The sequence below is a fragment of the Pseudophryne corroboree genome, chromosome 4 (genome assembly GCF_028390025.1).
Source record: "Pseudophryne corroboree isolate aPseCor3 chromosome 4, aPseCor3.hap2, whole genome shotgun sequence".
NCBI classification, from domain to species: Eukaryota; Metazoa; Chordata; class Amphibia; order Anura; family Myobatrachidae; genus Pseudophryne; species Pseudophryne corroboree.
In genome coordinates this window covers 657254382-657270667 of record NC_086447.1, presented here as the reverse complement: position 1 = coordinate 657270667, position 16286 = coordinate 657254382, and the positions used below count along the sequence as shown (strand labels likewise).

General features: G+C 43.8%; 1 protein-coding gene across 1 annotated transcript in view; it reads left to right on the top strand.

The window, feature by feature from the left end:
* Positions 1-16286, top strand: part of SCCPDH (saccharopine dehydrogenase (putative)) — a 236931-nt gene that overhangs the window by 68542 nt on the left and 152103 nt on the right. Inside the window, exon 6 of the mRNA XM_063917787.1 lies at positions 13452-13582. Coding sequence (XP_063773857.1) covers positions 13452-13582 — 131 coding nt within the window. The remainder of the gene's footprint in view (positions 1-13451; positions 13583-16286) is intronic.

Here is a 16286-nt window from a genome sequence, read left to right as displayed (position 1 = left end):
AGAATTTTTCCATACCGCGACGACTTGTTAATTCTAGCACAATCTCAGGAAATGCTCCTGGACCATCTCCAACAGACAGTAACATGTCTGCAGAGGCACGGATGGCTCATAAATTGGGCAAAATCATCTCTAGTTCCGTCACAATGGATGACTGACCCGGGGGCTGTACTGGATTCAAGTCTGCAGAAAATATTTTTACCTCTAGACAAGATAGCCAAGGTACAGTCAAGGACCCAGGAGTTGTTACACAGTCAAACAATATCAATCCATGCAGTGATGTGACTGATGGGTTTGATGGTGTCAACATTCATCATGGTGGAGTATGCACAATTCCACTCAAGACCTCTGCAGTGTCTGATTCTGGCCAGATGGAATGGAATACATGAGACAATAAAGAAACTGACTATGGTACTTTCACACAAGGTAAGAAAGTCCTTAGCCTGGTGGCTACAAACATCCCATATAAACAAAGGGAGACCCTTTTGGATATCAGATTGGGAGATCCTGACAACAGATGCCAGTCTTCAGGGCTGGGGAGCAGTGTCCGGAAGATTATGGTTGCAGGGACAATGGACCACAGAAGAAAGTTGCCTGCCAATAAATCTATTAGCACTTCGGGCCATATACATGGCACTGATTCAGGCAAAGTACACTCTTCAAGGAAGACCAGTCCAGATCTGCTCGGACAATGTAACGGCGGTAGCCTACCTCAACCATCAGGGAGGAACGCGCAGTCAAACAGCAATAAAGGAGGTTAGTCGCATACTAAAATGGGCAGAACTCCATCTTCCAGCATTGTTTGCAGTATTCGATCCGGGAGTCCTAAACTGGGAAGCGGACTTTCTCAGTCGACACACCTTTCAAGCAAGCGAATGGGCTCTACATCCGGAAGTCTTTCAGACTCTAGTAGACAAGTGGGGTTTGCTAGAGATAGATCTCATGGCGTCCCATCTGAACAACAAAGTACCCTCAATCTTTGTGGACGCCTTGTCAGTGAAATGGGATTTTCATCTAGCGTATCTGTTTCCTCCGATCATCCTGCTACCCAGGGTGGTGAGGAAGATAGAAGCAAAGGGTGCCGTGATTCTAATAGCTCCGGCTTGGCCCAGAAGTCATTGGTACACAGATCTGCAGAGAATGTCAATTTATGCTCCACTTCTGCTTCCTCAATGTCCAGATCTACTAATGCAGGGTCCTTGTTACCACAGGCATCTGGATTGACTATCGTTGACGGCGTGGCTCTTGAAACATCTATCCTGAAGTCAAGAGAATTCTCACAACAGGTAGTTCAAACAATGCTCAGAGCAAGGAAACCCTCCTCAGCTCGCATTTATCACCGAATATGGCAAGCCTATATTCATTGGTGCAGTGAAAGAAATATGAGCCCGAAATGTTTCCAAATTTCTAGGGTCTTAGATTTCCTTCAGGCAGGAATGGATAAAGGTTTGAAGGTGGCGTCCTTGAGAGTGCAAGTATCAGCATTGACTGTATGGTTCCAAAAGAAAATTGCCAATTTACAGGATGTGCGTACTTTCTTCCAGGGAATGCTGCGCATTCAACCTCCCTTTGTTCCTCCTACAGTGCCTTGGGACTTAAATTTAGTCCTGAAAGCCCTTCAACTTGCTCCATTTGAACCACTTAATAAAGTGGATCTTAAATGGTTGACCGCTAAAGTTCTCTTTCTACTGACTATGGCATCAGCTAGAAGAGTATCAGAGTTAGGAGCGCTGTCTTGTCATTCTCCTTTTCTGACTTTTTATCCAGATAAAGCAGTTCTAAGAACTAGATCTGGATTCTTCCGAAGGTGGTGTCTAAATTCCACCTTAATGAAGAAATTGTAGTCCCGGCTTTTTAGGTATCGGGACTTTCTGCGGGAGATGCGTTGCTGGACGTAGTCCGGGCATTAAGGATCTATGTGGCTCGTACCAGTGCCATCAGAAAGACAGATTATCTCCATTTTCTACAGATTTCACAAGAGGATGGCCTGCTACTAACCAGACGCTGGAAAGATGGCTTTGAATGACTATTTCAGAAGCATATTCTTAAGCTGATCTCCCTGTTCCGGCTAATGTCTCTGCTCACTCTACACGTAAGGTAGGTCCTTCATGGGCAGCACAAAATGGTGCTTCAACAGAACAGATATGTAAGGCAGCCACATGGTCTTCCATTAACACATTCATTAGACATTATGCCTTGGGTACTTTTGCCTCTCATGACGCTGAATTCGGGCGAAAGGTTCTCCTGTCTAATCAGGAGCGTCCCCACCACTAAATTGCTTTGGGAAATCCCATTGTTATCCTGTGGATAACCTGTGGACCCAGCTGGAGAAATATACATTATGATAAGAACTTACCGTTGGTAACTGTATTTCTCCTAAGTCCACAGGTTCCACACTCGCTAACCTCTTCCTCCTTGTATGGAAGGGTGTGCATGTGTGTGTTCTTATCGCTTGATTAGGGCTCTACATGATGCTCTGGCCTAAATGCTTTGGAATCTAACTGACTTGCCTGAGCCAGTGGGCGGGGATATATTGACGAGCCCATTGCATCCTGGGAGGACTGAAAGCTTGTGATCGTTTGGTGCCAATCTGCTGTCGCTCCATCATATCCCATTTTTATCCTGTGGACTTAGGAGAAATACCGTTATCAACGGTAAGTTCTTACCATAACTTATATTTCTATTGTCATGTCGCATCAGCAGTTCCTGCGGTTTGCTATTGGCAACTCTCACTACCAATTCCAGTCTCTGCCATTTGTACTGGGTACGGCTCCTCTGATCTTCACCAAGGTCATGGCCTTGATGACGGCGCATCTCCGTCGCCAGGGAATTAGAATCCTGCTGATTCTGGCAAATTCCCACGAAGTCCTCCTCCGTCATCTGCAACTGACTGTCATCTTTCTGCAAGTCCATGGGTGGCTAATCAATTGCAAGAAATCCTCGCTGGTCCCAGCTCAGAGCATGGTGCACCTGGGGGCACTCCTGGACACGCAGTCAAAGATTGTTCCTGTCTCCAGACAAGGTCCTGATGCTTCAGAACAGGATAAGACACTTCATTTGTCTCCCCAGTGTGTCTATACACTCGGCGATGCAAGTACTTGGCAGGTGGTGTCGACCTTCGACATGGTAAAGTATGCTCAGTTTCTTCGGCTGGGTCCACAGGATAACATTGGGATATGCTGGAGCGTCAGCGGATTGGCACCAAATCGATCACGAGCTTTGTGGCCTCCCAGGATGCACCGGGCTCGTCCATATAATCCCGCCCACCGACTCAGTCAAATCAGTTGTTGCCAAAGCATTTAGGCAGGAGCATTATGTAGAACCCTATTCAGGAGAGAAGCACACATGCACACCCTTCCACGCAAGAGGGAAGAGGTTAGTGAGTATAAGATTCTCAAATCAGGTGCGTCAGGGTGGGATCCCTGTGGACATAGGAGAAATACCGTTATCAACGGTAAGTTCTTCCCATAACGTATATTTCTCCGGCTGGGTCCACAGGTTATCCACAGGATAACATTGGGATTTCCCAAAGCAACTTTTTAGTGGTGGTGACGCCCAGTGATTGGACAGGAAAATCTTTCGCCCGGATTCAGCGTCATGAGAGGCAAAAGTATCCAAGGCATAATGTCTAATGAATGTGTTAATGGAAGACCATGTGGCTGCCTTACATATCTGTTCTGCTGAAGCACCATGTTGTGCTGCCCATGAAAGACCTACCTTACGTGTCGAGTGAGCAGAGACATTAGACGGAACAGGGAGATCAGCTCAAGAGTATGCTTCTGAAATAGTCATTCAAAGCCATCTTGCTAGCGTCTGTTTAGTAGCAGGCCATCCCCTCTTATGAAATCTGTAGAGAATGAAGAGAGAATCTGTCTTTCTGATGGCACTGGTATGATCTATGTATATTCTTAACGAACAGACTACGTCCAGCGACGCTACTCCCGCAGAAAGTCCCGATACCTGAAAAGCCGGGACCACAATTTCTTCATTAAGGTGAAACTTTGATACAGGTTGAGTATCCCATATCCAAATATTCCAAAATACGGAATATTCCGAAATACGGACTTTTTTGAGTGAGAGTGAGATAGTGAAACCTTTGTTTTTTGATGGCTCAATGTACACAAACTTTGTTTAATACACAAAGTTATTAAAAATATTGTATTAAATGACCTTTAGGCTGTGTGTATATGAAACATAAATTAATTCTGTGAATGTAGACACACTTTGTTTAATGCACAAAGTTATAAAAAATATTAGCTAAAATTACCTTCAGGCTGTGTGTATAAGGTGTATATGTAACATAAATGCATTCTGTGCTTAGATTTAGGTCCCATCACCATGATATCTCATTATGGTTTGCAATTATTCCAAAATACGGAAAAATCCGTTATCCAAAATACCTCTGGTCCCAAGCATTTTGGATAAGGGATACTCAACCTGTACCACCTTTGGTAGATAACCAGACTTAGTTCTGAGAACTGCTTTATCTGGATAAAAACTCAGAAAAGGAGACTTACACGATAGTGCTCCTAAATCTGACACTCTTCTAGCTGATGCCATAGTCAGCAGGAAGAGTTCTTTAGCTGTTGACCATTTAAGATCCACTTTTTTTTTAGTGGTTCAAACGGAGTACCTTGAAGGGCTTTGAGAACCAGACTTAGATCCCATGGCACTGGAGGAACAAAAGGTGGTTGAATGTGCAGCATTTCCTGGAAAAAAGTACGCACGTCTTGTAAAGTACAGGTTGAGTATCCCATATCCAAAATGCTTGGGACCAGAGGTATTTTGGATATGGGATTTTTCCGTATTTTGGAATAATTGCATACCATAATGAGATATCATGGTGATGGGACCTAAATCTAAGCACAGAATGCATTTGTTTCATATACACCTTATACACACAGCCTGAAGGTAATTGTAGCCAATATTTTTTATAACATTGTGCATAAAACAAAGTGAGTCTACACTCACACAATTCATTTATGTTTCATATACACCTTATACACACAGCCTGAAGGTCACTTAATACAATATTTTAAATAACTTTGTGTATTAAACAAAGTTTGTGTACATTGAGCCATCAAAAAACAAAGGTTTCACTATCTCGCTCTCACACAAAAAAGTCCGTATTTCGGAATATTCCGTATTTCGGAATATTTGGATATGGGATACTCAACCTGTAGCAATTTTCTTTTGAAACCATAGTCAATGCTGAAACTTGAACTCTCAAGGAAGCCACCTTCAAACCCTTATCCATTCCTGCCTGAAGGAAATCGAAGATTCTGGATACTCTGAAAGATTTTGGATCCATATTTCTTTCACTGCACCACTGAATATAGGTTCGCCATATTCGGTGATAAACACGAGCAGAAGGTTTCCTTGCTCTAAGCATTGTTTGAATCACCTGTTGTGAAAAACCTCTTGATTTTAGGATAGAGGTTGCAGCTGAGAACAATAGATGAAGGGTTTATGTAAATAAATGATGGTGTGCCTAGGCGCAGCAAAGAAGCCAAGATAATTGTGGATCTATCTGTACGTACCTTGGAAAGAGTCACTCCAACAACTCCCTGCCGGGTTGCGACAACGCTTTCTCACGTGTACAGTGCTGTTTCGGTGGGTGTCTGTGTATGATGTACTAGCAAGTCCAGCAGACGTTACCAGGCTGTGGCCGGAGCATGGGGAGAGAAGGTAAAGCATCAGTTCCGCTTAGTAGGGGAAACTGGAGACTCAGCCACCACACTGTTTTGGGATGTAGACTACAGAACAGTCACTGACACGGCTGCCACCTCGGGTGCACCAGCGCTAGGCCTCAGGGATCATAGGCTCCAGGGGTAATATCAGGCTGCGATCCCTAGGGTTGATGTCAGCAGTGGGGAGTAAGACACTCCCTTGGTCGCCCGCCCTGTTCATGACCAGTTTCCTTAAAATTTCCCGCCATGAACTGAGTTGCCGCTTCCGTCTGAGACGCTGTGTATCTAAAAGAACACAATCGCAGCATAGGCGGCTGTGTGACTGGTGCGTCAGTGTTCACTGTAGGTTCACGGGGGGATTTTTGTACACTAATAGCGTCTGGATACACTCAGCGTTCACTAATGTATTGATCGATCTTGGAAGCGGAGGGAAGTCTCCATGTATCCCACTCTCCTGAGACTGGTGATATACAGATGGGTCCACCTTTATCTTTGCCTTTAAAAGGGTTAACTGAGCCAGGGCAGTCGGACTTAATCCCCTGCTGTAATAACTTATGTAATGATGTATTTTTCTCTGTATTGTATTGCAGCTGAGAACAATAGATGACGTGCTTATGTTAATAAACCATGGTATCCCTCGGCACAGCAAAGAAGTCAAGATGAGCGTAGACCCATCTGTAGCACTAAGTCTCTATCTACCTTTGAGTACGAATAGTTGGATAAGTGCCTGATGCATATGAGTCTGTAAACTATAACTGCTGTTTATTTCGCTGTGTGACTGAATACGTTTAAACGCCTATATAAGGTAATGCAGTAATGTTTCCCCTAGATACTTGAAATGTATCTGTAGTTGATTGTGCTCATTGCTTATTATACTAATGTATAACATGTGACTGAGTGCTAGTGTGATTGCTGACTTTACTATTTTCTGTCAGTTTCTGTGTTTTCCGATCCTCAATGCTGGTGTGAAGCAGGGAGGGATTGGATGGTATGTCACTTTAACAAATTTTAAAGTGATTGCAGTCACAAATTGTGTAGTTAACACTATACAGGTGTGTGACTTATTTATCATGTCTAAGAGAGGCAAGAGTGAGGAGGATACACTCTCTCCACAGCAGCACCAACACTCATTTCATGTTTGTCTTGCAAAGCTGGGTTAACATCTCAAGATCTGGTTCAAAATGGATTATGTACAAATTGTTTTAGCTTTCACCAAAGCCTCTTAAATAATCTAAGGCAGGCACAGGTTCAAGTTGAACCACCATGGGCTACTTTTGCACAGACAATATCCAGTATAGCTGAGCGGATAATGCCACCTCCTATACCAGGCATAGGTTACCTTATTAACCCTTACATGCAACATTCCACCTGGGGTTTAACACATCCAGCACAGGAATCTGCAGCCTCTCAACAAAAACAGGCTGAAAGGCCGGTGGTAAGTAAATCAGACATGAAATAAGATCTTCAGTCTACATATGTTTCAGATGAGGACTCGTTGGAGGATGAGGACTCATCACACTCCGGGTCTGCATACAGAGACGAGGAGGAAGGCCTCAGCTCAGAGGACATACCTGAGCTTAATTAGTGCTATGAAAGCCATTCTATCCTTAGAGGAGGCAGCAGAGCCTTTAAAATCTAAGGCACCTGTGTTTAAACATCCCAAAACAGTTAGGACTGAGTTTGCTGGGTCAGAACAGCTGACGGAAATTATGCAAGAGGCCTGGGTTATGCCCAGTAAGAAGTTTAGAATTCCAAAGAAATGTAATTCCCATTATCCTCTTCTGGCTGGGGACTGTTTAAAAATGGAAGTGGCTCCCAAAGTAGATATGCATGTCATTCGACTGGTGCGAAAATCTACGTTACCTCTGCCTTCAACATCATTAAATGATGTCACGGATAGGAAAAATACTGTACATGGTTTTCTAGAAACCATTTTCTCTTTGTCTGGGGCAATCATAAGACCAGCCATGGCTTCAGCCTGGATGGCAGAAACAGTGGCAGCCTGGGCTGATGCATTGGAGGATGATCTTTCAATGGCATCTAGAGAGCAAAAATCCCATATTGCACATATCAAGAAGGTGGCTATTTTTATGGAAGAAGCAGCCTTCGATATGGGTACAATTGCCTCTCAGGCATCAGCCTCAACAGTCGCAGCTCACAGAGCGGTCTGGTTACATACATGGAAAGCTGACTCGGAATCCAAGAAGGTTCTGGAGTCTTTGCCTTTTACTGGAGATATTCTTTTTGGTAAAGAATTAAACAGTATTTTGGAGTCAGAAGCTGATTCCAAGAAAGTAAAGTTTCCTTCCACATACAAATCCAAGCCTAAATTTCCTGCATTTTGGACTCAAGAAAAAGCAAAAGGAAAGGGTTATAGGGAGTCTGACAAGTCTGGTAAGACTAAACAGCATTGGGCTACCAGAGGACCGGCTTCCAAATCAGAAGATAAGCTGTCAGCTTGATGGTGCGGGCCTCCACCTGGGGGATCCCAGGGTGGGAGGCCGACTTCTTCATTTTGCAAAGATCTGACAGCAGTCTACCACAGATGCCTGGGTGCAAGAAGCGGTATCTCACGGTTATGCGTTTGCTTTCAAGAAACACCCTCCTCAAAGGTTTTTTTTTGTACCAGCCCGTCTTCAGTGGAAACGAAGGCCACTACTGTGCAGAAGTTGCTTCAGTCAGGAGTGATAATCCCAGTTCCTCCTGCGCAACGTCGACAAAGTTTTGTCTAGTCCAGAATCTCAGGAATTGCTTCTGTGTCATCTGCAACAGACAATAGCTTGTTTGCGGAGACGCGGTTGGCTCATAAATTGGGCAGTCGTCCATCGTTCCGTCACAACGAATGACTCACTTGTGGGCTGTGTTGGATTCGGGTCTTCAGAGAGTAATTTTACTTCTGAACAAAATATCCAAAGTTCAGTCAAGGATCCAGGAGCTGCTTCACAGTCAAAGGGTGTCCATTCACACAGCAATGCGTGTGATGGGGCTGATGGTGTCGACATTCAACATGGTGGAGTATGTGCAGTTCCACTCGAGGCCTCTGCAACGTCTGATCTTTTCCAAATGGAATGGTTTTCATCAGACAATAAAAACGCAGACTATGGTCCTACCTCTTGAAGTAAGGAGGTTATTAGCCTGGTGGCTACAGACATCCCATCTGGACATCCCATCTGATATCCTTTTGGATATCAGATTGGGAAATTCTGACAACGGATGCCAGCCTTCAGGGCTGGGGAGTGGTCAGGAAGGAGTTGCTTCCAGGGGCAGTGGACAGAGGAAGAAAGTTGTCGGTCAATAAATATATTGGAACTTCAGGCCATATACATGGCACTTATTCAGGCAAAGGACATCCTTCAGGGGAAACCAGTTCAAATCCGCTCAGACAATGCAATGGCAGTAGCGTACCTCAACCATCAGGCAGGAACTCGCAGCCAAAAAACAATGAAGGAGGTAAGTCGCACGTTAAAGTGGGCAGAACTTCATCATCCAGCCTTTTTTTCTGCAGTGTTCATTCCGGGAGTCCTTACACCACAAGGTCTTCCAAACTCTGTTAGACAAGTGGGGGATACCGGAGATGGATCTCATGGCGTCCTGTCAGAACAACTAAGTTCCTGCATACGGTTGCAAAACACGAAAGGGGTGCCTTGATACGAATAGCTCTGGCTTGGTCCAGAAGACATTGGTACACAGATCTGCAGCGGATGTCGATGGATGCTCCCATTCCTACTCCCTCAATGTCCAGATCTACTGTCTCTGGGTCCTTGCACCTGGATCGACTGTCTGTGACGGCGTGTCTCTTGAGACTTCCATCCTGAAGGCAAGAGGATTCTCACAACAGGTAATTCAAACTATGGTCAGAGCAAGGAAACCTTCCTCAGCTCGCATTTATCACCGAATATGGCAAGCCTATATTCAGTGGTGCAGTGACTGGAAATTTGACCCCAGGTCTTTCAGAGTTTCCAGAGTCTTGGCATTCCTTCAGGCAGGAATGGACAAAGGTTTATGGGTGGCTTCCTTGAGAGTGCAGGTGTCCGCATTGATTGTATGGTTCCAAAAGAAAATTGCTAACCTACAGGTTGTGTGCACTTTTTTCCAGGGAATGCTGCATATTGAACCTCCTTATGTTCCTCCTGCAGTGCCTTGGGGCTTAAGTTTAGTCCTAAAGGCCCTTCAAGTTGCCCCATTTGAACCAGTAAAATAAGTGGATCTTAAATGGTTGACAGCTAAAGTTCCCTTTCTACTGGCCATTGCTTCAGCTGGAAGAGTTTCAGATTTAGGGGCATTATGTCGCCCTCCTTTTCTGTTTTTTTTTTTTTTTTATCCAGATACAGAGGTTCTCAGAACCAAACCTGGGTATCTTCTTAAGGTAGTGTCTAAATTCCACTTTAACGAAGAAATTGTAGTCCCAGCCTTCCAGGGGCCCGGACCTTTCTGCGGGAGATGCATCGTTCGACGTAGTCCGTGTCTTAAGGATCGTACCAGTGCCATCAGGAAACACTCTTCGTTCTCTACAGATTTCACTAGAGAGGATGGCCTGCTGATAAGCAGACACTGGCGAGGTGGCTTCAGATGACTATTTAAGAAGCATATTCTCAAGCTGATCTCCCTGTTCCGGCTAATGTCTCTGCTCATTCTGCTCATAAGGTAGGTCCATCATGGGCAGCACAATGTGGTGCTTCAGCAGAACAGATATGTTAGGCAGTCACAAGGTCTTCCATTAACACATTCATTAGACATTATGCCTTTGCCACTTAGGATGCTGAATTCAGGCGAAGGATTCTCCTGTCCAACCACTAAGATGGTTTGGGACATCCCAATGTTTTCCTGTGGATAACCTGTGAACCCTGCCGGTGAAATCCTGCATTTGCCACTGCTAATACCCAACTGAATAGGTATTGTGGCGATACAAGAACCGCCAAAATACTTCTGCAGGTCATATGGAGAAGCCTTTGGTGGTGAAAGCTTACAAATTTTACTGCATATGTCCCAGCTGTTCGGTATTTTGGCAAAACAGTCCTGTTTTTTGGGTACTGTCCCACCTGCAGGCCACAGTGTTCTGTGGTTGGGGAGGGAGTTGGGAGGCCCCAAGCGCACGGCATGGCATCTATTCATGGGAAAGGACTGGGGGTATATTCATCAGCTCCCGGAGCACTAGGCATGCCCCCACAGTGACGCGGAAATGTGGGGCGTGGCTCATGTGCATGGTATTTCCCGTGAGGCCACTCTTCCTTATTTCAGCGTGCATCTATGGCACGCCCACACGTCACACCAGGGGTGGGTGAAGCTTAATATTTTTGATAAACTAAAATATATTTTGGCAGTCGTAACTAGATATTTTGGTGCCCTGTGCCAGAAAGAGAATTTGTGCCCCCCCATATTTAAAATAGGGACATGTGCGCCCACAATGCGCATGGCCACAGAATAGTACCAATTCACATTACACCACACAGTAGTACCCTTTATACACCTTATGCAAGGCAGAGCCGTTTATACATGTTACGCCAGGTAGAGCCCCTTACACAAACTACACCTGGTAGAGCCCCTTATACACGTTATGCTAAATTGCTTTGGGACATCAGAATGTTATCCTGCGGATAACCTGTGGACCCTGCCGGAGAAATTATAGTTATGGTTGACACACCGTTGATAACGCTATTTCTTTTAATTTCACAGGGATCCCACCCCGACGTACCTGATTTGATGATCCTTTCACTCACTAACCTCTTCATTCTTGTACAGAAGGATGTGCATGTATGTTCTTTTCGTCTGATTAGGGCTCTCTATGATGCTCCTGCCTTGAGCTTTGGAAAAACAACTGATTTTCCTGAGCCAGGAGGAGAGGATATAGGGACGGGTACGGTTGCATGCTGGGAGGCTGAAAGCTTTGATCGTTTGGTGTCAATCCGCTGTCGCTACCTCATATCCAAATATTATCCTCTGGATCCTGTGGACTTAGGAGAAATAGCATTATCAACTGTAAGTCTACTATAATGAATATCTCTTGCCCTGCCTCTTGTACTGAACAGGCCTGTTCAAGTATGGTCAGACAACGCCACCACGGTGGCATACATAAACCATCAAGGTGGCACTCTAAGCCGCATGGCAATGATGGAAGTGTCAAAGATCCTTTGTTGGGTGAAACACCATCTGCCAGCCATATTGGCAGTGTTCATTCCAGGTGTCCTAAACTGGGTAGCGGACTTCCTCATTCGCCAGGATGTACACGCCGGAAAGTGTAGTCTTCATCAAGAAGTCTTTCAACTCCTAGTGGACAGGTGGGTCCTACCGGACGTAGACCTCTTGGCGTCTCGTCACAATCACAAGGTTCCGGTCTTCGGATCTCGGACTAGGGATCCTTAAGCAGCGCTCGTGAATGCACTGGCGTTTCCATGGAACTTTCGGCTGCCTTACGTTTTACCTCCAGTGTCACTTCTGCCCTTGGTCCTTCGGAAGTTCAAACAAGAAGGAGGAATGCTACTTCTAGTCGCTCCAGCGTGGACCAGATTGCATTGGTTCTCAGAACTGCAGGGTCTGTTGACAGGGCATCTCCTTCTCCTTCCTCAGCGACCAGACCTCCTCGTACAAGGTCCTGTTCTTGCTGGCTATTGCCTCTGCAAGACGGGAGTCGGACTTAGGCACCTTGTCCTGTCGTCCACCCTTTCTGATATTTCACCGTGACTGGGTGGTTCTATGAATTTGATCAGATTATTTGCCTAAGGTGGTGTCATCTTTTCACCTTAAGCAAGAGATCGTGGTTCCAGCCTTTATCTCTTCAGACTTGTCTTTCATAGAGCATTCTTTGGATGTGGTAAGGGGTCTCCGTATATATGTGGAGAGGACTACCCCTATCAGGAGGTCAAATACCCTTTTTGTCCTTTTTTGCTTCCACTAACATGGCTGGCCTGCGAATAAGCAGACCGTGGCCAGATGGATTAGAACGGTGATTGCACAAGCTAATGCGCAGGCTGCACTCGCAGCTCCTGCTGCTATTAAAGCCCATTCTACTCTGTCTGATTGGACCTTCCTGGGCGTCCTGCCGTGGCGCGTCTGCTTAATTTTGCAAGGTGGCTACGTGGTTCTTAGTGAACACGTTTCTTAGGTTCTATGCATTTGATGCCTTTTGCCTCCCAGGATGCTTCCTTTGGACGCTGGATTCTCACACCCGCTAAGGCACTTCCCCTCGCTTGAGGAACTGCTTTAGGACATTCCTGATGTTTTCCCTGTGGAAACCAATGTAACCTACCGCAGAAAAGGAGCGTTATGGTAGACTTACCATTGTTAACTTTCTGCGAGGTACATTGGGTTCCACAGGGCGCCCACCCTGACACACCTAGCCTCTTTGCGTTGTATGGCGTTAGCCGGTGCTACCTTCTCCTGTCGTGAGAATGTGGTTCTATGTGACGAACATCTGCCTTCTGTCTTGCCTTCTCCTGCATTGGACTGGTTAACGAAACTGAGCTCTCAGTGCCTGGAGGTGAGGTTATAGAGTAGGCCCCAATGCATCCTGGGACAGCTAAAGCTTTAGCCTGTTGGTGCCTCTTGATCCAGATCCACTGTACACCCCGGTGTTTTCCCTGCGCAACCCAGTGCACCTTGCAGAAACAGAGTTAGCAATGGTAAGTCTACCATAAATCTCCTTTTGTTGAATAGAAAGACGTGTTGTATTTGCGTGGAGCTTAAACTGTTCCAAAATAATAGGCTGTCCAATGGTAGCAATCACCACGTTCATTCATGACAACATATTTGTTTCTTTGTGTTGTACAGGGCACATGCATTCATGATGGAACATGGCAGTCTGCCATTCATGGTATCGCCGACCAGGGTAATCTGAGGAAACTTAGAAAGCAGTTGGCTCTCAAACCACTTCCAGTTGTTGGTAAAAAGTTAAAAAGAAGGTTTGTTTTTATTATTTTTTATTTATTAATTTTTTTTTTATATATATTTATTGAAATTTTTCAATATAGACAAAATAAACATATATTTTAATACCAGATATCACAGTAAAACATTCCTCAATCAAAAAGAAGACTATGATGATGAGGGGAAATAATTGAAAATATCTCCAAAGATTATCATGAAAACACAATTTCCCCAAAGCTAAAATTATAAAAATTATGACTTAGTCTTGGAGATCATTACAAAGAAATATTGCGATATCAAGACAGAAACATCCAAAACAAAGAAATAAAAAGAAAGACGGAAGGGTGAGGAAAGAGGGGTGGGGGAAAAGATAGAGAAAAGAAAGGGGGAGAGGGTCCTCGCGATTTAACAAGTAAAATCAATTATTACATTACATTGTCAAAGACAGTCAGTTATTTTTCATTACATTCCAAGATTAAAGGTCAAGGACTGAAATTCTCAAAAGCTTTATAAATATGCATTTGGGTCACCATTTTTAAGGTATTAATAAATGGAGCCCATTTATGGTAAAACCTCAACTCCTGGGTATAAGTCAAAATTAGCGTATTTTCTCTCATAGTATAAAAACTGGAGAAGTTTGTTTCACTTTTGTAAGACGAGGAGCTGTTTTTTTCCGTCCGGTGAATTAATATACATTTTTTACTCACAGTAACCACGGTAATCAAGAGGGGAAGAATAAGTTTCTTATCCCTACCAAGGGACCACGCTTAGAAATTAACCCCTAAAATGCCTTTGGGTCTGGACCCAGTTGGAGTTTAAACATATTGTTAATAAATTGTACAACCTTACACCAAAATTGCCTAAGTTTGTAACAGTCCCACATACAATGTGAGAAATCTGCTTTAATAGCACCACATTTATAACAGTGACCTGGTTCGTCTATGACCATATGTCGTCGGTGATATACGCTCTGTGCAAAGTGCGTATGTGAACTTCTTGTAAATAAGCAGAGGTTAACCCTTTTAAAGACAAGGAATAGGACTCTGTCAAATCAGAAATAGTCATCAATGAGGTAATATCCACTTTCCATTTAGCAAGTAGTAATTCCCATTGTACATGTTTAATAGAGCTAATAAGTAAATTATACAAATAATTCACTTTGTAATCCTTGTGTATGAGAAAGTGAAATAGCATTCCTAAAGCGTTAATCTGTGATAAAATAATGGTCTGACTGGTCAAGTAAGGTGGAGTAGCTTTTATCGAAGATAGTGTCGCATCTGTAGATACATAAACATATGGGTGTTATGTAATAGAAAATGTCTACTGATCTCATCAAAACAGGATATATAGCCACCTGGCCAACTTTACATGATACATCAGAGGTTCCCAAACTCTGTGCCGTGGCTCCCTGGGGTACCTCGGGACCCTTGCAGGGGTGCCCTGGGTTGGTGGTCCAGGACTAATTCAAATTATTCATAGTCAATATAATAGGCAAAACCAGTGCTGGTGGCTGGCAGTTATAAAATATGTGGCCAAACAGAAGCAAATCTTGTCCCTCACCACACAACTGACCCTAAGGATGATATATAAACGCGATCTACTTAATGTAATATTTCTTTCTAAATTTCTCTAAGAAATTTTTGGCTTAGGGGTGCCATGAAAAAAATCCTGATATTCTAGGGCGCCGTGATTCAAAAAAGTTTGGAAACCACTGCGATACATCCAACCCTTTAGATTGCCAGATCTTAAATCAGAGGTTTGTTAGAGATGGTGGGAAGGAGGGATTTCCCCATAAAGGGATAAATTGAGTACTGTATGGGTTACTACCACTAAATTTATGAATAGAAATCCAGGCTCGGTATGTATCTGCAAACAAAATATGATTACGAAACTTTGCCGGTATAAGGGAAGATTCAGACTGTAAAAGGGCACTAGGTGAGTATGGAGAAAAAATTTCTATATCCAAAGAAAGATCAATAGATTGAGACTTATTAAGTATCCAAGCATTAATATATCTAAAGAAAGTTGCGTAAGAGTGTGTTTTCAGATCAGCACAGCCTAGACCTCCTTTGTGTCTAGGTGCAAAAGCTTGGCTCTAGAAATCCTAGGGCTCTTAATCTGCCAGAGAAATTTGGAGAACAGAGTGTCTTATTTTTGTATGTCTGTTTGGAGTATAGCAATCGGTAGCATTTGCATGCAGTAAAATATTTTGGGAAAGATAATTGAATGTATGATAGTTAAACTTCCCAACAAAGAGAGTGGTAAATCTAGCCACACCGAGTTTCGTGAATATTTTAGTAATTATAAAATTTAAAATTGGCAGAATAAAAGCAGTGTAGATTAGAACAAATTTGTATGCCCAAATACTTAATTTGGGAAGAAGCAATTGATAGAGGTATATGTAGAGATTTTAAGAAGTCGGAAGAAGTGGTTCCTAGAAGTAAAATTTTTGATTTGGACATATTAATCAGATATCCCGAAACTGCTCCAAAAGAGTTCAGTAATTGGACCAAATCAGGTAAAGAGTGGTGAGGGTTAGAGAGAAAATAAGTGTCATCAGCAAATAAACTAATTTTCAGTTCTTCAGAGCCAATTTTGATTCCTTGAATCAATGGTGAATTATGTATAGCAACAGCCAGAGGCTCTATAGCAATGGCAAACAAGAGAGGCGACAATGGGCACCCCTGCCTAGTACCTCTACTATAGTAAAGGCCGAAGGAAGGGTTCCATTGCAAGCCA